The 23,256-nt window shown below is 45.3% G+C and overlaps 1 protein-coding gene across 1 annotated transcript; it reads right to left on the bottom strand.

The window, feature by feature from the left end:
* Positions 1-5,600: 5,600 nt before the first annotated feature.
* LOC115164286 (calcium-activated potassium channel subunit alpha-1) lies at positions 5,601-22,433 on the bottom strand. The gene is made up of 25 exons (XM_029716601.1): positions 22,238-22,433; positions 22,028-22,118; positions 21,809-21,920; positions 20,268-20,346; positions 19,701-19,776; positions 19,078-19,248; positions 18,471-18,562; positions 18,078-18,188; positions 17,864-17,969; positions 17,267-17,349; positions 17,036-17,105; positions 16,783-16,938; positions 16,414-16,523; positions 16,105-16,173; positions 14,489-14,575; positions 14,294-14,379; positions 13,825-13,891; positions 12,923-13,064; positions 11,541-11,765; positions 10,822-11,083; positions 9,645-9,743; positions 9,228-9,358; positions 8,433-8,627; positions 6,429-6,532; positions 5,601-6,365 (listed from the first exon to the last, which is right to left on the bottom strand). Exons 1-25 carry the CDS (start codon positions 22,372-22,374, stop codon positions 6,236-6,238), a joined length of 2,991 nt encoding a protein of 996 aa, XP_029572461.1. The 5' UTR covers positions 22,375-22,433; the 3' UTR covers positions 5,601-6,235.
* Positions 22,434-23,256: the final 823 nt, after the last annotated feature.

The following is a 23,256-nucleotide window of genomic DNA, read 5'->3' as shown; positions in this document are numbered from 1 at the left end:
CCTCTTTTGTCTTGATCACATTGAGGGAGTGGTTGTTGTCCTGGCACCACAGGTCCAGGTCTCTGTCCTCCTCCCTGTAGGCTGTCTTGTCGTTGTTGGTGATCAGGCCTACCACTGTTGTGTCATCTGCAAACTTAACGATGGTGTTGGAGACGTGCCTGGCTGTGCAGTCATGAGTGAATAGGGAGTACAGGAGGGGACTGAGCATACACCCCTGAGGGGCCCCTGTGTTAAGGATCAGCGTGGCGGATGTGTTGTTACCTACCCCTACCACCTGGGGGCGGCCTGTCACGATGCGTGTTTCAGTGTTATTTATAGTAGTTTAGCTCATCTGGTAGGCTCGTGTCACTGGGCAGCTCTCGGCTGTGCTTCCCTTTGTAGTCCGTAATGGTTTGCAAGCCCTGCCACATCTGTCGAGCGTCAGAGCCAGTGTAGTACGATTCAATCTTAGTCCTGTATCGATGCTTTGCCTGTTTGATGGTTCGTCGGAGGGCATTTCTTATAAGCTTCCGGGTTAGATTCCCGCTCCTTGAAAGAAGCAGCTCTAGCCTTTAGCTCAGTGTGGATGTTGCCTGTAATCCATGGCTTCTGGTTGGGGTATGTACGTACGGTCACTGTGGGGACGACATCATCGATGCACTTATTGAAGAATCCAATGACTGATGTGGTGTACTCCTCAATGCCATCGAAGGAATCCCGGAACATATTCCAGTCTGTGCTAGCAAAACAGTCCTATAGCTTAGCATCTGCTTCATCTGACCACTTTTTTATTGATTGAGTCACTAGTGCTACTCCGGCCCCTTTTCTCCGCCTTCTCTTCACGCAAATGACGGGGATCTGGGCCTGTTCCCGAGAAAGCAGTACGTCATTCACGTCGGGCTCGTCGGAATCGTTAAAGGAAAAAAAGGATTCTGCCAGTTCGTGGTGAGTAATCACAGTTCTGATGTCCAGAAGTTATTTTCGGTCATAAGAGACGGTAGCAGCAACATTATGTACAAAATAAGTAAAAAAATAAGTCACCATCAACGCAAAGAAACGAACAAAAAAAAAACAATTGGATAGGAACACGTAAAATGTCAGCCTTCTTCTCCGGCGCCATTGATTACATCATTTTATTTGCATGGTGGGGTCGCCCAATTTTTTATATCAAAATGGGGTCGCGGATCAAAAAAGTTTGGGAACCCCTGATCTAGGCCTACTAAGACATGACAACAACAAATACATATCAGAGTGAGTATTTAACAGAACTCATAGCCATGACAGAAAGCTTGAAGGTTAGTAATTTGAGCCGGTTTGCTACAGAAACAAAATAGTCCTGTAGCAACAGAAAATTTGAATTATTATGTAGATTAAAATGAATGGACATTTTTGTAAGGGTTGATAGATTTTTTCGTTAGGGCAAATCAAGACTGAAATTTCAAAGTGCAAATTACAAACTTTTGAAACCTTTTTAAAACTCCTTTTGCAGGAAAATTCTGGGCAACAAAAGAGTGATCAAAATAAAATCCTACATCTGTATGCTCCTTTTCATGAAAGATAACTTCTAGAGTCAGTTTCCTGGAGCCAGATGAAGCCAGGCTATAGAACTGTCAATGGACCTCCCCATTAAGCATGCTTTTTAGTCCAGGACTATAGGCCTAATCTCAGCCTGACAAACCGGTCCCTAGTGCCTGATTGCATCTTGCATACTGAATACAAGGGATTTTAGGTGAATATGTCAATAATGATCACAGTATCTCATGTATTACTGGGGAAGGGTGATGCACCATTGCTCTCATCTCACTTTGACTATGTCAGGCACACATTATAGTCTCATTCTGTGAGATTGACTTATCTGAGTCACGTTGGTAAAGCCTTTACAAATACCACCGACATGTGTCAATCACTGGAATTGGACTATCAGGCAACTGCATGTCAAATAATAATCCTTCCTCCAAGATACCGTCACGCTGGAGTAAAATAGCCACTTAATATGCTGTCCATCAATCTCTATCTCCGTCTATCCTCTACTCCTCTCATCCTCCTCTCTCTCCCAGGCAGTCCATGACAACTAGCAGATGAAATAGCCTCCGAAAAGTATTTTTTCTTCCTGTTGATTCAGTCTAAGGACTGCCACAGAAATACAAATAGGCCTAGCTAGTAGAAGTTCACATCACACACTTTCTCATCACTCAAACTCCTAAAGCACTTCTGTCAGACTCAGCAGTAACTCTATCTGTACAAGGTACGATCAACGCCTTGATAATCAATCATAACCCTGAACCACAACCCAGGACAAGAAAGGGCTGTGAAAACTAGAGTACTAAACTCTGTGTATTCAACTGCAGCAAAGCAAAGCAAGCCTGTTCGAGCCTCAGCTACAGTTTATATGCAAAACACCTCCTCTCCAAAACCCAGAGATCTTTGTGTCTGGTGGAGTCTGTCTGTAGTGTTTTGTTTTGGCCAGGGGCTGGAAACAAGGTTAAACTTGAGAGAGAACTCGAAAGACAAAGAGACACAGAGAGAATGAATGACGCAGAGCCTTCGTTCATGGAGCTATTGTCCTTGGTGCAGCTCTCTCTCATGTGCCCTTCCCACTCTCCCTCCTGGCCTGTGTGTGTGTGTGTGTGTGTGTGTGTGTGTCTATGTGTGTGAAACAGAGTGAGATGTGTGTGTGGGTGAGCTCTGTGGGTGATACCTTATCTGTCCTCATGCTCAATTATCCATCCGTTCTCTTTCTCCACATCTTCTCTTTCTCCCCGTTCTCCCCCCCCCCCCCCCCCCCGCTCTGTGTTCCCTCTATTCTGAGTTATGCCAGGGTTGAACGAATATACAGTATCTCTTCATACATCTTCATTAACAGACATACAAACAGTACACTTTCCTTCCCTGTCTGTTCCCCCTCTCTGTGTGTGCGTGTGTGTGTGTCAGTCAGTCAGTCAGTCAGTTAGGGATTGTTAAGTGAGTACAGACGTAGTCTAGATGTGTATATTCATTTCCCCGTTGACAGAATGCTTGACTCAGTGTACTCCTGTCCTGGCTGCCTGGGCCTCATGCCCTCTACGCTGACAGACGTAGGAGGTATGTATCCCAAATGGCACCCTATTCCCTAAATAGTGACTACTTCTGGGCCCTGGTCAATAGTAGTGTACTAGATAACGAATAGGGTGCCATTTGTGACGCTTCCACAGACCACAGGCAGCAACACGTCTCCTCATCTCTCTATATCTCTCTGTGTCCAGCCAGCCATCACTCTCTGCCACACACTGTGTGTGTGTGTGTGACTTGCCTATGTACACTGTGTGACTGTTTTTTGTTGTGTCACTCACTGCGGCAGTAGGAAATGGAGCTGAGAGGACTGATCCCGTCCCCTGATAGGGGGTGACTGACAGGACAGGACAGGACGAGGGGGGTAGAGGAGGTGATGTGGCGCCCCTGGCAGACTGACTGGGCAGGTAGCAACATGTGGGCTTCATTCCCATAATCCACCTGGAGATCTGAGCTCTGACTGCTCCACTTACACACAGACGCAGACAAAACCAAGGTCTTCACGTCACCGTGTCCAACCACAAAACGCTCAGACAACACAAAACACACAGAAAACATCCAGGCAGAGAATATCCATATAGAACACCTAGACAACATCCAATAGAACATTCTCCAGAGCACATTAATGGAATGCTAACATTAAGTATATTGCCTAGAGAACACAGAATACTCAAGAACAGCGCTTCATAAGCCAGTGTGGTTTTCTGTAAGGCAGAGAGGCCATGTCCTTCTGACTGCTCCAGTAGTGTTATAACTGAAGGTAGAGAGACTGAAGGTGGAAAGAATGATGTGTGCAGGGGGAAGGAGGGGGAAGGCAGAAGCAGGAAGCAAGCTCCTCTCTAGTCCCCCTGGCCCGCTCCGTTCTTCCCTCTCACAACTGTGTGTGTGGGTAATGTCGAGTGACACGTGTAAGCGGGCGCTGTCAGCCCTATGTATGTCACCCTGAGTGGCAGTGCTACTGAGGTCCAGCGACAGACAGACAGACAGACAGACAGACAGACAGACAGACAGACAGGCAGGCAGGCAGGCAGGCAGGCAGGCACGCACGCACACACACACACAGAGAGACACCATTTTATACTATCGTTTCACTGGGATATGCACTCTTAGAAAAAAAGGTGCTATCTAGAACCGTTAAGGGTTCTTCGGCTGTCCCCATAAGAGAACCCTTCAAATAACAATTTTTGGTTGCAGGTAAGTAAGAACCCTTTTGGTTCCAGGTAGAACCCTTTTGGGTTCGATGTAGAACCATTTCTACAGAGGGTTCTACATGGAACCAAAAAGGTTTCTACCTGGAACCAAAAAGGGTTTTCGTATGGGGAAAGCCAAATAACCTTTTTGGAATCCTTTTTCTAACAGTATCTGCTATACATGACACACACGACCAATTGATTCACACCCACGCCACGCTGTTTTCATATTCAACATAGACACACACTCCTAGACACACTGCAAATACAAATTAACTCAAAAATGCATAGACACTCACAAATGAAAACCCACAGCTCACACAAACTCACATTCAGGGCACTCTCCCGCAGGTACACACTTGCATGCTACATGGACCCGTAACATAGCTGGGACTGTTCTGTTGCTGCATGGACCTTGCTACATGGACCCGTAACATTGCTGGGACTGTTCTGTTGCTGCATGGCTGAGCAGTGTGTGTCAAGGTTTCTTTCTGACGAGTGTGTGTTCTGGGAACAGCATCTGTGTTGTCATCGGCCATTCTCTCACACTCTTTTCTTTTTCCCTTTTATCACTGTCCAGCTCTCTCTCTCTCATATATATAGATATATATATCAGTCTCTCTGTTTCAGCACAGTACAGCCATAAAACTGTCAACAGCTCATCTAGAGCAGAGTGAGGAAAAACTCAAGCATGAAGCACTGTCAGAAATATCCCCTTTCTGGCATAGATTTGCACATCTCATTTTTCTGAGTGACAAAGTATATAAATATGCTTGGAGGAGCTGGGGCTGGCTTGGCAAGTGATCCTCACTACTCTGGTTTTAGTTGGGTGGAGGAGTAGGGATTTGAACATTACTGTTTGATCTACAGGGTCCACAATCTCTTCTGGTGGTGATGAACGATGAGTCAAGTCAGATGGAGGGATTTTCATTTGCAATGCTATACAGTCTATGATAATTTGGGGTTAGCCAGAGGCAGCCTTTGTCCTACATACACGGAAAGTCCTCTGAAGACTGTGTGTGTGTTTTCGCAGACAGACAGGTGTGTGCGTGTGTGTGCCCAGACAGGAAGTGGGTCAGGCTGAGCGGAGCGGCAGACAACTGGTGTCCTTCAGCGTCTCCTTTTCTCCTCCTCCTCCTGGGCAGGCAGGCAGTGCTGACAGGTGACTGATGGGGTGACACACACCTGTCAGTGCTTAGTCTCCCCGTACTGACAGGAATGCCACCACCACAAACACAAACACACACACACACACACACACTGACTGGGACGCCACGAGAGACAAACACACACACGAACACAGACAGAGACACACACAGCCCTTGAACCAACTCAAGTACAGCACAGTGTGTGTGTAGAAAAACTTGCCGCAGTTCACCGAAGTTTAAATATAGTTCTATATTTGCATATTGACTTAAACAAACCATAAACAAACAAACCATTGGAGCGGCAGGTAGCCTAGTGGTTAGAGCGTTGGACTAGTAACCGAAAGGTTGCAAGATCGAATCCCCAAGCTGACAAGGTAGAAATCTGTCATTCTGCCCCTGAACAAGGTAGTTAACCCACTGTTCCTAGGCCGTCATTGAAAATAAGAATTTGTTCTTAACTGACTTGCCTAGTTAAATAAAGGAAAAAAATATATATAAAAAAATAACCGTATTGGAATAATAAACCATACATGTCAACCCAAAGCTACATTATAAAAACATGTCACCAACCCTATGCAAACAATAATAGCCATTGTCAAACACTGTCATGTCTCCTACTGTATGGCACTGATATTCATAACCAGTATAGAAGAAACACTCACAATAGAGGTTGTAAATCATCTCTCTCCTAAACTACCACCATTGTGCCCTTGAGCAAGGCACTCCCTGTGTGCGTGTGTGTGGGTACTGTGTCAGCAAAAAGAATAATTTCCATATAAAGACTTTATAAAGAGAATTACATAAATCAAATTGATAGTGTTCTGTTTGGAGTAATTCATCTTGTGGTGTCCAAGCAGAGGGTGGGGAGGTTCATAGGTGTTGACTGATGTTCTTGGCTCTCCTCAGGGTGAGCAGGTGACTCTGGTGGAAGGGTACGGAGCAGAAGACTCTGTCTGAAGGCAACAACGGGAGCTCTGCTGACGGGTTGGTGATTACAAACCTGCAGAGACAGTGGTACAGTAAGTGTGTGCCAACAGCAGAGGGAAGAGCATAGGTAGTGTACCTCTTCATGGAGGGGTTAGGAGGGTCCAGCAGGCGATACAGCCCAAAACACAGGATCTCCAACGAGTCCAGAGCCTGGCAGAACAACTCCTTGAAGTCCTCACACTGCAGAGGATATGGATGATAGGGAATCACTAGGACGTGTGTGTAGGTGGGCCTGTTTCTAGAACCGATGCACTGTGGGTTAGTGTGTGTGTGTATGTGTCTATATACACTGAGTGTACAAAGCATTAGGAACACCTTCGTAATATTGAGTTGCCCCCCCTTTCCCTCAGAACAGCTTCAATTCGTCGGGGCATGGACTCTACGAGGTGTCGAAAGCTTTCCACAGGGATGCTGGCCCATGTTGACTCCAATGCTTCCCAGAGTTGTGTCAAGTTGGCTGGATGTCCTTTTGAGTGGAGCACCATTCTTGATCCACACGGGAAACGGTTGAGCCTTCTACTACTAAACCACCGTTCAAAGGCAATCTTTTGTCTTAGCCATTTTGTGTATTTATTTAACTAGGCAAGTCATTCCCCCTCTGAATGTCCCACATGCACCACCCATGTCTCCATTGTCTCAAGGCTTACAAAATACTACTTTAACCTGTCTCCTCTCCTTAATCGACACTGATTGAAGTGGATTTAAGTGACATCAATAAGGAATCATAGCTTTCACCTGGATCTACCTGGTCAATCTATGTCATAGACAGAGCAACTGTTCCTAATGTTTTGTACACTCAGCATAGGTGTGTGTCCATATAGGTGTATACTACCTGACCAAAAGTATGTGGACACCTGCTCGTTGAACATCTCATTCCAAAATCATGGGCATTAATATGGAGTTGGTCCCGCCTTTGCTGCTATAACATCCTCTACTCTTCTGGGAAGGCTTTCCACTAGATGTTGGAACATTGCTGCAGGGACTTGCTTCTATTCAGCCACAACAACATTAGTGAGTTCGGGCACTAATGTTGGGCGATTAGGCTTGGCTCACAGTCAGCATTCAAATTCATCCCAAAGGTGTTCGATGGGGTTGAGGTCAGGGCTCTGTGCAGGCCAGTCAAGTTCTTCCAAACCGATCTCAACAAACCATTTCTGTATGGACCTCGCTTTGTGCACGGGGGTATTGTCATGCTGAAACAGGAAAGGGCCTTCCCCAAACTGTTGCCACAAAGTTGGAAGCACAGAATCGTCTACTCTAGAATGTCATTGTATGCTGAAGCGGTAAGATTTTCCTTCACTGGAACTAAGGGGCCTCATCAAGACTCAGGATAAGACCCAGATGCGCATAGTACGGTTCTCAGAATATCTATTATAACAAAGGGGGCCGGCAAAAGGCAGGTCGTTGGCATGCAGAGGTTTGTAAACCAGGTCAGAGTCAGGCAGGTACAGGACGGCAGGCAGGCTCAGGGTCAGGACAGGCAGAAGGTCAGAACCGGGAAGACTAAAAAACAAAAACTTGAGAACAGGAAAAACAGGAAACACGCTGGTATGACCTGAGAAGACAAGACGAACTGCCAACAGACAAACAGAAAATGCAGGTATAAATACACAGGAGACAATGGGCAAAAATAGGGGGTACCTGGTGGGGGTGGAGACAAGCACAAGACAGGTGAAACAGATCAGGGGGTGACAGGCCTAGCCCAAACCATGAACCGAAGCAGTCCCATTCTCGTGTGAGCTTGTGTGACCTATCACTTCGAGCCTGAGCCGTTGTTGCTCCTAAACGTTTCCACTTCACAATAACAGCACTTACAGTTGACCAGGGCAGCTCTAGCAGGGCACAAATTTGACAAACTGACTTGTTGGAAAGGTGGCACGTTGAAAGTCATTGACTTATTCAGTATGGGCCATTCTACTGCCAATGTTTGGCTATGGATATTGCATGGCTGTGTGCTCGATTTTATACACCTGTCAGCAATGGGTGCAGTTGAAATCGCCGAATCCACTAATTTGAAGGGGTGTCCACATACTTTTGTATATATAGTGTATGTCTGTGTGTGTTTGTAGTAGAAACTCACAGAGAGGCTGCAGAGGGGCTCATCCTGCAGTGCCAGCTGTGCCAGTTTGGAGCGTTGGCGCAGCGCCCACATCTTCATGGACATCTCCCCTCCCCGCAGCTGGTTGTCCTCTGCCAGCTGGGCCTCCAGTAAGGGGGTGTCGCCACCCGTCACCAGCGTACAGATCAGACCAGGCACGTTGGCGTTGAAGTACGTCTACACACCACACCACACCACACAGACAGACAGACAGACAGACAGACAGACAGACAGACAGACAGACAGACAGACAGACAGACAGACAGACAGACAGACAGACAACCACTCAGAGGTAAGGTTAGGTTAGATTAGGTTAGTTATTGGTTATGTTAGCTAACCCTCAGCTCACAGTAACACTGTGTGTTCTACCCAAGGCCAATAACTAGAAATAGAGTTCCCCCACCCTGTTAAAATATACAGGCAGTTTTTCAGGTTAGTTGACTGGTTAGCTAGCTATCTTGGGGAGGCTATCAATCGTCCACCATCTTCGGTGCTCCAAATGCATGATCTTATAGCATTGGGAAGAGAAGAATGGATAAAGTAAAACATAAGTGGTATCATGCTTCCCAATGGTAATAATACTTTCAAGCCATGAATTATAGCACTATTATAAGCAACTAAGTAGTACAGCTATTGATTAATTACTATTGCTATGGATTGAATGCTTTCCAAATGGCTATGGCTATGCCTATGGAGAACTGATCAAAAATAGTGCACCATATAGGCAATAGGGTGCAACTTAGTACTCGGCCGTTGTGTCCTGTTCTGTCTACTCACGGCTGCCATGAGAGAGTCCAGTAGGTCGACAGAGAAGACGGAGCCTACAGAGAAGGCCTGGGTGAGGGTCAGGCTGGAGAAGTCCTCTTGGCTGTCCGCCTCGTTCACAAAGCACACGTTAGAGCTGTTCACTGGGGGAGAAAGGGACTAGTTAGTAGTCTAATTACAGTACAGTCAGTATAGAGGTCAGTGAAAGTTTCTGATTGGTCTAAAAGTTTTCGTTTAAACAGGGATCGCTGTGAATAATAGTACTGTACTTATTTTTTTTCTTTTTTTATCAATTGTCACCATTCACCTATAACTACATGGTATTTCCTGGTTTTCTCTGACCATGTGACCAGACCAGGAACGTCAGAAACAAAATCCTGTCCCTGTTTCGATGTAGCAAAGCACTAGGGAGTGAAATAGGCACAATACCCAGCTCTACCAGCAGAGGGACAGTGGTGCCGGCGCTGTGAGTAGGGGTGACCTCAGCCTTCTCGGGTATCGTAGGGATGTGGGAAAAGTCTAGTGTGTCTGCACAACACAACACATAACACACACTGTTACAACGGCACAAACTGAACACGACAACTACAAAAGTATAAATCAGTGATACACATCTATACCATTTTGACCTTACATTTTGGTCATTTTAGCAGTGTAATCAACTAAGGTAAAAACCCTCAAAAGAATGGGATTCCCAAAAGCATTTGCATAACATGATTGGTAAAACAGTGATTATTTTGTCACTAAACACGTGAACATTTCAGGTATTAGTGTGTATTGCTAGGACATTATGCACCAATGTCCCCTACAAAAAAATAACCCAACCTCAACACACACACACACACACACACACACACACACACACACACACACACACACACACACACTTCTGTAGTACAGATAAACAGTCATTGATAGGCAGCCCAGGCGGGTCGGTCCAGCCACTGTATGGCTCCAGTGAGACAGCATGCCTTAATTATGGATTAATTGTGTCATTAGCACATTCTGCTGTTGGCGACACATTGAGCCTGTCAAGGTTAATTACTGGAACATGTTTATTTTCTGTCAGCTTCTGTGGCAGGCTGTCACGTACACACACACACACACACACACACACACACACACACACACACACACACACACACACACAAACACTGAGGTTCACACACATACACGCTGCCGTTTATACACACACACACACACACACACACACACACACACACACACACACACACACACACACACACACACAAACACTGAGGTTCACACACATACACGCTGCCGTTTATACACACACACACCCCATTCGCTCACACAATTCCCGGAACACTTCTGCTGAGCCTTCAGGACTTTCCCTCAGCCCCTGTCTGTCTGTCTGTCTGACCACAATCTGTATGGCGCTCATACCACGGACATGACACACACACTCTTCACGGACAATATAAACACACACACACACACACACAATCTCTCCTCTCACACTGACAGTCCAGCCTCGAGCCAAGCCAACGAATCGGATATTAAAGCAGCTAACAAACATTTAACAGTAATATTCTCCCAGCCCCCTGAACATTCTCCATGAACCTCTCTGGTCCCTCTCACTGACCGTGGCTCGGGTCCCGGTTACGGCCACCAAACCCATGACCAAGCTCCAGCCCCTGTCCGTGGCCGTGACTTTGAGTGTGACTGAGTGTGCCTGGCTCGGGGCTGAAGCGGATGTGGTAGAGGTTAACACAGAAGTGGATGGTCTCCTTATCCTGCATGGAGGGCTCAACGTAGATGGAGCTGGACAGAGAGCTGAGGACCACCACCATGGCACAGCGCTCCAACTTCAACGCACGCAGGTCTGCCCCACACAGAGGAGAGCCCTGGGGGAGAGAGTGGGGAGGGGGGAGACGGAATGAGAATAGGGATGGGGTGAGGGGACAGGGGGAGTCAGGCAAGGCTAGAGGAGTGGTACGTTCTATAGTCCTAGACACCTCTTCTACCTAGTTAGTCTCTTTACTAGGTATTCTAGCGATTAGAGTATCCTGACCAGTGGAGGCTGGTGGGAGAAGCTACAGGAGGACGGGCTCATTGTAATGACTGGAATGGAATTAATGGAATGGTATCAAGCACATGAAACACATGGACCCCCCCCCCCCCCCCTCCCCTTATTCCATTCCAGCCATTACAATAAGCCTGTCCTCCTATAGCTCATACCACCAGCCTCCTCTGATCCGGACCTATGCCTGTCGTGTATGTCAGCAAAAAGTCAAGTTTCTGTAGAATAATGGATAGATTTCAGATCTATTATAGAGTATTCCCACATGTCCAGAGACTCACAGGCAGGAAGTAGATATTGGGGAAGTATTGTATGTTGGGCCACTCCCTGCTGAAGTAGTGTGGGTCTCCCAGGAAGACGACCGTCCTCAGCTCTGGGGCCGTCAGGCTGCTGGCCCTCAGAGGCATCATGAAGTCCCCTAGGCCCAGCAGGCTGGAGCCCCCGTCCCCAAAGACACACACCACCACGTGGTCCTGCAGCGCCAGGGTACTGGCACTCTGTCTGGTCTGAGGAGGATACACACAGACACACACAAATGCATGACTGGTGATGTTTATTATGTTATTACTACATGAATGTATTCTAGCTGGCTAGGTACAAGTAAGCTAGTGCCAGTGTGTGAGACAGTGAGTGTGTTCCTAATAGTGCTGAGCAATTAGTACTTTTTGAGGACGGTTCGGGTTCGGTTTCGGTTTGATTCTTCGAAAATCACGGTTTTTGATTTCGGCTTTAAAAAAAATAATGCATTATGAAAAATGTACATTCCAAAGCCAAAGCCAAATATAGTGAACATTCAATTGCCAAAACATTGAAAATATTCCATTGTCTCCGTCAGGTCCACATTGGGTAGACATCAACAGAATATAGTAATAGTATTTTCAGTTGGGTAAATTACAATTTTATTTGATGACTTTATTATTTTTAAAGTGATCATCTCATCTCTGCTCAGTCAGTAGCAGCCAGTCAGACAACGTTATCTCTGTGCACCCCAAACTGTACTGTCTTTAGTCATCCTATTTAGCTAGTCTAGCCTGCCTAAGTATGCTGCAGAGCTGTGTGACGAAATCATTTTGCTAGTTCTTCAAAGTAGATAACACACACTTTCAGGTATCAATCAAATCAAATGTATTTATAAAGCCCTTTTTACATCAGCAGATGTCACAAAGTGCTATACAGAAATCCAGCCTAAAACCCCAAAACGCAAGCAATGCAGATGTAGAAGCACTGTTTCTATCCCTCTCTCTCTTCTTGTTGTGTTGTGTACGTTCCTCTCTCATGCAGTCTAAGCGGTCTGTGTGTATCTTACCAAACACAGCAGGCGTAAAAGTGTCCGAGACGGAAATAACAGGCGCAGTGGATTATGGTCATTGTAGTTAATTAACGTGTTTTTGCGCTGAACTTAGGTTGAATATTTGCTCAATGAAAACTACAACTCCCTTCAGCCCAGAGTCGCACATAGTTCTTGACTTGATTTCGCTCGTGAATTATTTGATTTCTCTCTAGAGAAACGGCACGTTGGGCTTACACAAAAAATAAACTCAATGGAATTCAAGTAATTGAACCGACGTCGGTCAATTAGTTGTTTAATAACCGGAAGAAAAAATATATGTTAATCGCTCACCATTAGTGCCTAATTGCCTATCTGTCCATGTCCCAGTCTTACCAGTGAGATGTCCTTCAGGGGAACAGGTGGGCACCAGTGGAACAGTCCTGTAGAGTCCAGCCCCACCTCCTCCAGCTGCTCCTCCTGCTGCTGCTGCTGCTCCCACACACACTCCCTCTCTCGAAGAGTCTCTCCCTCTGGGCTACAGCAGAGGACACACACACACACAAGCCTCAAGAGAGTGTGGGGAAAAAAGGGTGGAGGGAGAGAAGACAGGGGAGGCACACACAGACTCATGCATGCAGACACATTACCTATACACACGAGCACTGTCCACCAACTCTGGATGTCAAGAGCACAAAAGGGGAAATTAAAGGTATTCACTAGGGTAGTGGAATCACAGATAAAAAGGGTGGGGACGAGACCGGATAGACGGAGAGAGATAAAGAAAGAGAGGGAGACAGGAGTGAGAGGGATGGGGGGGAGAGACACAGAGATAGAAAGAGGGAGAAAGCAGGGCACTACAATTTATTTAATCTGTATTCTGCTCACTAACTCACCTTCTGACCGTTCTCTCTCCTCCCCCCTCTCTCCTCCTCCCTCTCTGTCCTCCCTCCCTGTCCTCCTCCCTCTCTGTCCTCCCTCCCTGTCCTCCTTCCCTGTCCTCCTTCCCTGTCCTCCTTCCCTGTCCTCCCTCTCTGTCCTCTGACAGGATCTCCCAATATTAATGCCCAGAATGGGTTGAGTGAGGCGGCTGGGGAGCCGGCCCATTAATCAGCCTGTCAATCCCAGCCTCCTATTCTACTGTGCTCAGCTGTCCAGGACATAGCCTGCCCGCCTGCCCGCACCAGGCAGCCTCCACTAATGACAGTGCGATATATCACGGTGAGTTTTAAATTAAGTATTTGTCTCAGCATGTTCAAAACAAACATATTCCTGTGTAGAAGGCTGTGATTTCTCACCTGAAGGGCAGAACTCCCAGTGATGGACGTCTGAAGCCTAGACTCATGGCGGAGGTGTGAGATGAGACTGATGGGACACACACACACACACAGATGAGAAACACACGGGTGAGAGACAGTCTTGCCGGTCAGACACACCCATAGGTGACAGACAGGCTCATAAGAGACATAGAAGGGTGACAGACAGCCATTCTGAGTCTCTGCTCTGTGTGAAAATGTGTAATGAGGCGAACAGGACAGACAGAGGCGCTTGGTGCTTTCTGCTAATATAGGTCCTAAAGAAAAGCCTGATTTTTCAGCCCAGTGGAGAAAAGTGGGATGAGGACTCCTCCTAGTGGAGGAGTTAGAGACTGCACCTTCTCTGCACCTCTCAACATCCGTCTCAGTTGCTTTGCTCTTGTGAAACTGAGGTTAGTACTAAAAAGGTCTGTGAGTGTAAAAAGTCTTGGTCATTGTATTGTTGCCGTACCATCTTTCTGCTCAGTGCACCTGCAGGGTCTCATCCTGGGCAAATCCTTGATGTCTCTGTGACACACAGAGCAGTACATACTCGCCCTGACAAACACACAGGTACGCAAAAATGACTAACGTGAATACTCCCCACATACAGAAGTATTTGAGTCAAGGCTCTAGTTTATGAACTAATATTAGAGTGGTACAGTACCTTCTGGCATCACTGGCATTGCTGGCTATGAGGAAACCCAGAGTCCACAGCTTTATTTTGATGTGACTGGGAGGATTCACCAACACACTGACAAACAACAAAACAACTTTAACAGGCAGACAGGCAGCAGCCCATCCACAACACTACTGTTAATGTGTAAAATAATCAAATACCTGTAAGCATTATAAAAATGACTGTCTACTACTACTGCTGCCACCTCTACCACTGCTACAACTACCACAGATAGAACAATGAGACAGATATTTTACTGTATAAATGTGAAGCATCTGCTTAGCATTTCCACTCACTACCAAATATGGTAGTGAGAGGAAGCCCACTGGCGGGCAGTGGGAGAAGACAGAACGAGATGGATTTTGGCCGACATTCTGCAAGTTTTCTCATCGATTAAACATTTGATCTCAATACAGTTTTCTGTTCCCCAAACTAGAATCTGTTATGAACAGAGTGGACTAAGATTTGTAGACTTTACCCTTTGCAAAAGTTTTTTTTAAATGCGTTGTTTAGAAGAACTGCAAAGGCAAATTGAGTTATTGCACACGCGCACTTCACTGAGTAGGTGTTCCCTAACGGAAATATGCAGATCATGCTAGAACGCGCCAATAGGATCTCGCTAGCTCGTGCTTGGCTCTACCCCCCTCCTTGCATGTTCTGCCCACTATGGCTCATTTGATCCCATTGGAAACAACAGGCTGTGGTCGATCTTGGTTTAGTTCTAAAAATCTTTGCTGCTGCTGCTACTGCTGCTACTACAGGAAGAGTGGGGATCCTTAATAAATTCAAATACTACTGATACTACTACTACTACTACTTCTACTGCTCCTGCTACTACAGCAAGAGTGGGGATCCTTAATAAATACAAATACTATTACTGCTGCTGCTGCTACTACTACTACTGCTCCTACTATGCTACGACTACTGCTGCTACTACTACTGCTACTGCAGGAAGAGTGGGGATCCTTAATAAATACAAATACTACTGCTACTACTACTACTACTGCTGCTACTACTACTGTTACTACTGCTGCTACTACTACTACTACAGGAAGAGTGGAGATCCATAATAAATACAAATACTACTAAATCTACTGCTCCTGCTACTACAGGAAGAGTGGGGATCCTTAATAAATACAAATACTATTACTGCTGCTGCTGCTACTACTACTACTGCTCCTACTATGCTACGACTACTGCTGCTACTACTACTGCTACTGCAGGAAGAGTGGAGATCCATAATAAATACAAATACTACTACTTCTACTGCTCCTGCTACTACAGGAAGAGTGGGGATCCTTAATAAATACAAATACTATTACTGCTGCTGCTACTACTACTGCTCCTACTATGCTACGACTACTGCTGCTACTACTACTGCTACTGCAGGAAGAGTGGGGATCCTTAATAAATACAAATACTACTGCTACTACTACTACTGTTACTACTGCTGCTACTACTACTGTTACTACTGCTGCTACTACTACTGTTACTACTGCTGCTACTACTACTGTTACTACTGCTGCTACTACTACTACTACAGGAAGAGTGGAGATCCTTAATAAATACAAATACTACTACTGCTACTACTACTAGTTACTTACTTGAAATCTTGGTCTCCGCTCTGATACTCAATCCCAATCAACAGCAACCTCAGCTTCAGGAAACATAGCCTGACAGGCACACAGGCACACAGGCACACAAGCAGACAGGCACACAGGCACACAAGCAGACAGGCACACAAGCAGACAGGCAGAAGGGCACACAAGCAGACAGGCAGAAGGGCACACAAGCAGACAGGCACACAAGCAGACAGGCAGACAGGCAGGCAGGCAGACAGAGAGAGAGAGATCATGTTTGTTTGTAGTAATAGAACACTGATATGTCTCTCTGTAGCGGACAGAATAACTGACTTGCTGGCCTGAGCGAAGGACATCCCTATGAAGGAGGGGGACAGGTGCTCTGTGTAGATCTCATTGTAGAGGCCCTCTCTGTACAGGTTCTGCCAGGTGTCTCCATCCTGCTGTAAGACAAAATGGCAACAGAGATTCAGTAGCAACAGAGATACCTGACAAAAAGTACAGCACTGTGATGGAGTCTAGTATAACAGTTAAAGCTCCTGACTTCGGACCACATGTCCCCTGGCGACAGGGGTTGGAGTCATGTCTCTCGGCCAAGCCTGTCTGTGTCCCATCTCCCTCTCTGCTCTCCCACCCTGCTTTCAGAAATACATTCAAATACTTAATAAGGGATCAGAATAGTGCACTTTATTGTTGACATACCTCGATCTCACTCTGCATGGTGAACAGGTTGGTCAACAGCGTGGAGAGGCCAGGCACCAGGCAGCTCTGAGACATGAAACCCAGTTTGAGCTCTGCCAGGCAGATCACTGCATCACCTCGACTCCAGTCCCAGTTAGGCACGTTCTGCAGGAACGCCTTGGGAGCACACACACGCACACACGACACATCATCCAGCAACAGTAGCCATACTTGTTAGTAAGACGTATATAGGCATCGGGGACTGGCAGCCTACCTTACTGTTGTGCTTCAGCATCTGAACTATAATCCTGGTGTTGGGACAATACTGTTTGATGGAGATCACCCTGACAGTGGACACACACACTCTTAAAACATGTTGTTTTATCTTATTATTTATCTTTAGCTTTGTGTCAGAAAGGATAGCAAACTAGAGAGCAGGTGAACGTGTATGTGTGCGCGCGTGTACTTGTCTAGCTATGTGTGCATGCACCTGAGCCCTCCCTACCTCATGAGATTGGCAGCGTCCTCCTTATGCTGGTCTGAGGTGAACCTGTCACAGATGATCAGGCAAGCTCCTGCTTTATGCATCTACACACAGAGGATAGCATCAAGCCAGTACTACCATGTACCACAGTCACTAAACCATCATTACTCTGCATCCCTGTGTCCCTCCTGTACCCTTCCCAGTGTACGTGTCTCCCTCTCTGTGTTGGTGGCCTAGTTGTACGTGGTAAGCAGAGGCTAGCCAGTAACTTCTAGCCACTGTGGTGACGTGTAACCTTCCTGAGATCTAAGAGCCAACAGTCGCTCCAGGAGGAACAAGCTAGCTTCTTGCTCTAGATTCCACAACTGTGCACAGTTGGCTTGGAGCACAAGCGCTAATGTTAGCATCCGATTGCTAGATGGTAGTATGTCCAGTTACACACTCAGTCAAGTCGGAGAGTTTGTCTGGACAAAAATGATTACAAAACCATTGTTTGGTGTCCCCACAATTGGTGTGTGTGAATATTGTTTGTGCAGACTAACTTGTTGTATCAAAACAGTTGTGTCAAATGTGTTGTACGTCCGTTATCCAAACTGAGTGTGTACTTGGCTCCAGTACCTTCACTCTCTCCAGGTCTCTCCTCTGCATCACTGAGCCCTGGTAGAAGGTGACCTTCAGGAACCACCTCAGGAAGAACGCCTCCAGCTCCTGGTTAGGACGGAAGCTGGCAAAGGCAGAGATAGCAGTGTCTGAAACGGGACCCTAATCCCTATGTAGTGCACAACATTTGACGGGGGCCCAGGTTGGGCTCAAAGGTAACGCTGTGACTCACTTTCCCAGGAAGAGCACCTTGACGTCGACCTCTCCCCTGTCCTCATGTAGAAAATCTTTCATAAAGGCAGAGGCGCTGCTCAGAGTGATGTGACCACACACCACCACATGGCTAGCGCGCACGCACGCACGCACGCACGCACACACACACACACACACATACACACACACACACAGGGAGGAACATTAACATGGATGGGTGGAGATATAATGTTATAGTCTTTCTCTCGTTCTAAGAAGCATTATATCAGATATACTGAGGATTTCGTTGTTTTTGTTTAGGTCCAGTGTATATTATCATGTTGTGTGACATAAAAAAATATACCTTGTAGCTGCTACTACACCAACTGCTTTATTTTGGTCATCTCCGATAAACTGTAGTAAGATGACTCACGTCTTGCCTGAGACACCCGTGAAGCTTCCATCAAACCTCTTCCTGTTAATGATGATCTGAACCACCTCTGGGACAAAGTTGGCAAACAGACCCTGAGAGAGACAGAGAGAAAGAGAGAGAGAGAGAGAGAGACATGATGTGTATCTAAATCACATCCTCAATGCACCACTGACAGTGACTCCATCCCAAATGGCACCATATTCCCTATGAAGTGCACTACTTTTGACCAGAACCCTATGGGCCCTGTTCAAGGTAGTGCACTTTATAAGGCAGGGATGGGCAACTTTGAAATAAATCTGTAGTTTGCGGGTCTGCGTACCCACATCCATACCCAGATACGCAGTCAGAGCCAGTCCTAGCCTTTTGGGTGCCCTAAGCAAAATCCCAAAAATGTTAGCTGACATGGGCTAATTTGTTTATTTTTGGAAATGTATCCACAGGCCTACAAAAAGGGGGGCCACGGGCCGCATCCCTGATATGGGGGGGATCGGGTGCCATTCGGAAAGCAGACAGTAGCTTTCATGGATTGGATTTCCATAGCACTTTCCTATGCTTAAAGGCTCTTTACATTGTATGGGGGGAGTCAATACTGTCTTATGAGATTTACCAGTCCAATAAAGATGAAGATGATGACGAAGAGGCGTCCCAGGGTCGTCCTCAACTCCAAGTCACCATAGCCCACCGTTGACATGGTAACAACCAGGAAGTAAACACACTCAAAGTAGTAGAGAGGTTGGGGGTTGGAGAAGTCCAGCCAGGGGTCACCTGAGTTCTCCAGCTGCAGCAAGACCAGGTCTCATGAGAGAGAGTGGTTAAAGTTGAGATCCTCAAGGTGAAACAGTGCCACTGGTCGCCCCAGGCCATTTGTTATTGTTTTGTTTATGAAACGGAGGAGATGAGCATCCAGCATTGTGGTAAAAAAAAATCTGAGTACACACTCTACTATTCTATTGCGCGTTCAATGATGTCCAACATCATTTTTGTTGTTGAAGTATTGTCTTTGTTGTTATAATATCGCAAACAGACGTGGCAGTTTCACCGCTATGGATTCCAGCTTTAATGTTAGCAGAATTACTCATTTTAGTATTAGCTGAATTAATCATAATACACAAATTTACAACATTAGTGCAATAGTGCCTCAACTGTCTATCAAAATGGTTTGCTTATTTCTCTGTGAATGTAAAGAGTGTGGAGAGAACCAAGACATGAATGGAAATGACACAAACACACCAGGTGGATGAAACCAGCTGAGGTCAGCAGTGTGCCTGTTAGGATGGCAACCAGGCGGGAGAGTTTCAGAGTGGTGCTGGGAATACAGAGTGACAGAAAATGTGAGTGGGACTGAGAGAATGTAAGTGAGAGAATGTGTTGAGAGAGAGAGAATGTGTGTGAGAGAGAGAGAAAGTTCAATTGTATTAACAGGCAGACATGCATTTAAAACAAGTCACATTGCTTGTATCTCATACATGCTGAAAATGTGAAAGTCAATGGAATCATCATCCTTACTTTTCATCCCTGTTCCGCCTCTATTTGATGCACATTTGATGGAAATTGCACATTGTAACTATGGTACTGGAACGGACCCTGTATATAGTATTATTACTTACTTTATCATGTTCTTCTTATTTATAGATCGTGTGTGTTTTTGTTGTATCTTGTTATTTTTAGTATTACATCGTTATTGATTACTGCATTGTTGGGATTAGAGCTTGCAAGAAAGACATTTCACTGTACTTGTGCATGTGACATTAAAACTTTAAACTTGATGTAGATGTACCGTATGTGTTGCTGTGTTACCTGTTGCTGTTAAAGATGTTGAGAATCTGCAGAACGACTGGTAACTCCAGTATGTGCAGAGCTCTGATGAACCTCAGACCTGGGCCAGTTATACAAAATAAGACATTAGCTTATAGGGTTGCAAAATGTCAGTAAATTCCAGTAAATCTTCCAACTGGGGTTTCTGGAAAACCTGGGAATTTTAGGAAAGTTTCCAAAATCTTGCAACACTAACTTTTAGGAAAGTTACCAAAATCTTGCAACACTCAGTTCGAATGAAGAAAAAATACAATAATAATAATAATAATAATAAAAATAATAAGAATAATAATGAAAAGCTTATATTGGTTATTAAAACCAATATTGGGAGAGATTTGAACATCCCATCCCATGTTGCTTTAAATGACCCATAACGTTGATGGCGTATAAGTGTGTAGACCAACTGTATGTGGGTCGTTCCACCAATTCGGTGCCTTTAGAGAAGTGTAACTTGGTTAAAAAAAATGTACGTTTGATTTCACCTAATTTTAACATTTTGTCATAATGCCTATATTCAACAAGATTTCCCATCTCAAGAGGTTAAATTCAAAAAAATACTATAGTAAGTGCCAAATAACGTTACAGGGTTGACTGTAACCGATTGCCGATTTCATCATTAATCAGCCATAAATCCCATTGTGACAGGGCGAATGGAAGCTTGTTGTGTGCAGCAGGGAGTGGAAATTGAATGCAAGCTTCACAAAAAAATTGAAATTGTAATAAAAAAAAAAAATCAAGCCTATCTATGGGTAACTGGATTGACATGTTATGCTCGACCAACTCAGTACTTTACCACAAAATGGCCAAAAAGAGTAGAACCAGCTCACCTGCTTTTACACTATGATTTGACTATTATATGTTCAATGTTTATTTTGAAAAAAAATATTGTAAAAGGAATTATTTCACCAAATTAAAACGAGAGTTCAGTTCACGTAACAGGGTTGACCTTAAAATGAGGGACCAATGTAAATTAATCACTAATGACATTAAATAAATAATAATCTTCAGAAATTACTTTCTCAAAGCAACAAAACAACTAGGGCTTTACGGTGGTGAAAACTTGGAGAAATGTTGGGGTTAAGTGGGTTGAATCTTCCTAGAAGTGACAGAGGGTGCACAGCGGGAATGGTCAAAATGCTGAATTTTGGCACTTTAGCAAGTATGTCAGAGGAGGCTGGTGGGAGGAGCTATAGGAGGACAGGCTAATGGTGATGGCTGGAATAATGGAAAGGTATCAAACATATAGAAACCATATGTTTGATTCTATTCCATTATTCCTTTCCAGCCATTACAATGAGCCTGTCCTCATTTAGCTCATCCCACCAGCCTCCTCTGGTCTTTATTCATATTTAAAAAATCGGATGAATTGAATTCTCCATGTGGTCTATATTAAAGGGCACTTCATTTAATATACAGTAACAGGCTTTCAAAATGCAATATTGTTCAAATACAATTTATAGTTAAAATATCAAAGAGGCGCAAAAGGCACTCTTTGTGGAATGACCCATGTATGAGTGTCTTACCCAGCCAGGCTCGACGGGAAAACAGGGTAACAATGGAAGGAGTAATGGTGAAAAAATCCACCAGGGATCTCAAGTCAACCCAAACCGTAAGCTTATCCTGGGCCGCCAAAAACTGGTGAACAATGACACACAGGAAAGACAGAGTAATGCACACTGCTTTGTCTAAACCCAAAATGTGTGACATTATTTTGTATGTGTCCTATTGGCTAAATGCCTCACCCTGAGCCCAAAATACAGAAGGTGGCAGATGTTGAAGCTCAAATCAATGAGGAAAGCTATGCTGTATTCTTTCATGCAGGACTCTACTGGGCTGAGAGGAGTGGGAGAAGACATTTTAGTTTCTCTCTGGCTCTTTGTCTTGGACCTTTCTAGTGAACAAACAAAACTTTGTTTTGATCCCATCACCATGTATATTATGATGCAACTCACTCAGTAGAGAGGATGATATAGGTCAGGATGGAGCCGATGTTGAAACAGAATATCAGCACCATCTGTTGAGGAAGGAAAGCGTGAGAAATACAATAGTAGGACTGAAGAAGAAAAACATTAGAGTCGTCTTCCTGCATGTCTTGTGACTTACTAGGACTTTGCCAGGCAGATGTTGAGCCGATATCACAGAGAACGCCCATTCCTTCAAGGCGTTCCTCAGATTGAAATCTGTCTGCACACTAATGCTCTGCAACATCACAGTAACAAGACTCTAACTGTTCATAGGCCGGCACAGTACACACCAGATTGACATGTGGTCACACTGTAGATGTAGGCTTACATAACTCTCCCTTTGTCATCCCCCTACTCTCTTCCTCTCCATCTTCTTTCTACCTTTTCCCCTCACCTGTCTGTGTGCCCAGCGCTGTCGTCGGGGTCTGAAAATCCCAATGCTATTGAACCCTCTGTGAGCAATCTTCCAGAGCAGCAGGGCCAGCAGCCCCCCCAAGAAGACAGACAGGGAGGAGAGGAGGAAGGCCCACCACAGCCTGTGCCCCCGATAGAGGCAGTGGGTGTGGGAAATAGGAGGGAAAGTGTGGGGTATCTTCATGGCCATGGGGGTGCGCTAATAAATGTGCGGGGCAAAGGTGGGCGGGGTGGTGTAGGTGTAAATGGAGGCAGTCACCATCAGTTTTACAGTTCCTTTTGAGGCCCAAAAAAATGTGTTAGTCTAACTTGGCCTGTGTTTTAGTGGAATGAATGGTTGTTCCATCTATTAGCTAGCTGTCAGTTACATTGTGGTATCCCTATGATGGCATCACATCATTGGTAAAGAAAATAAACCATTACATTACATACAAGTGTCAGTAAACTCCCTAATCAGCAGATGCCAATTTGTATGTTTTTGTGAACGACATAATGGCTAACTAACATTACTGTAGGCTAACTAGCTAACGATAGTTAGCTAGCTATTATACAGAGATACCTAATTTAGCTAACTCGAATAGGATTCTGTGGCT

This window comes from Salmo trutta, chromosome 27 (genome assembly GCF_901001165.1).
Source record: "Salmo trutta chromosome 27, fSalTru1.1, whole genome shotgun sequence".
NCBI classification, from domain to species: Eukaryota; Metazoa; Chordata; class Actinopteri; order Salmoniformes; family Salmonidae; genus Salmo; species Salmo trutta.
The sequence above is the reverse complement of the archived record's forward strand: the minus strand, read 5'-3'. Positions and strand labels throughout refer to the sequence as shown.

Excerpts from the sequence above, each read along its gene's own strand:
- LOC115164286 (XM_029716601.1), bottom strand. The coding sequence starts at position 22,374 with ATGCAGGAAGACGACTCTAATGTTTTTCTTCTTCAGTCCTACTATTGT. Across the intron at positions 21,921-22,027 it reads TTCTGTATTTTGGGCTCAGG|TTTTTGGCGGCCCAGGATAA; the intron begins GTGAGGCATTTA and ends ATTGTTCACCAG. Across the intron at positions 14,380-14,488 it reads AATGCCAGTGATGCCAGAAG|GGCGAGTATGTACTGCTCTG; the intron begins GTACTGTACCAC and ends TGTGTTTGTCAG.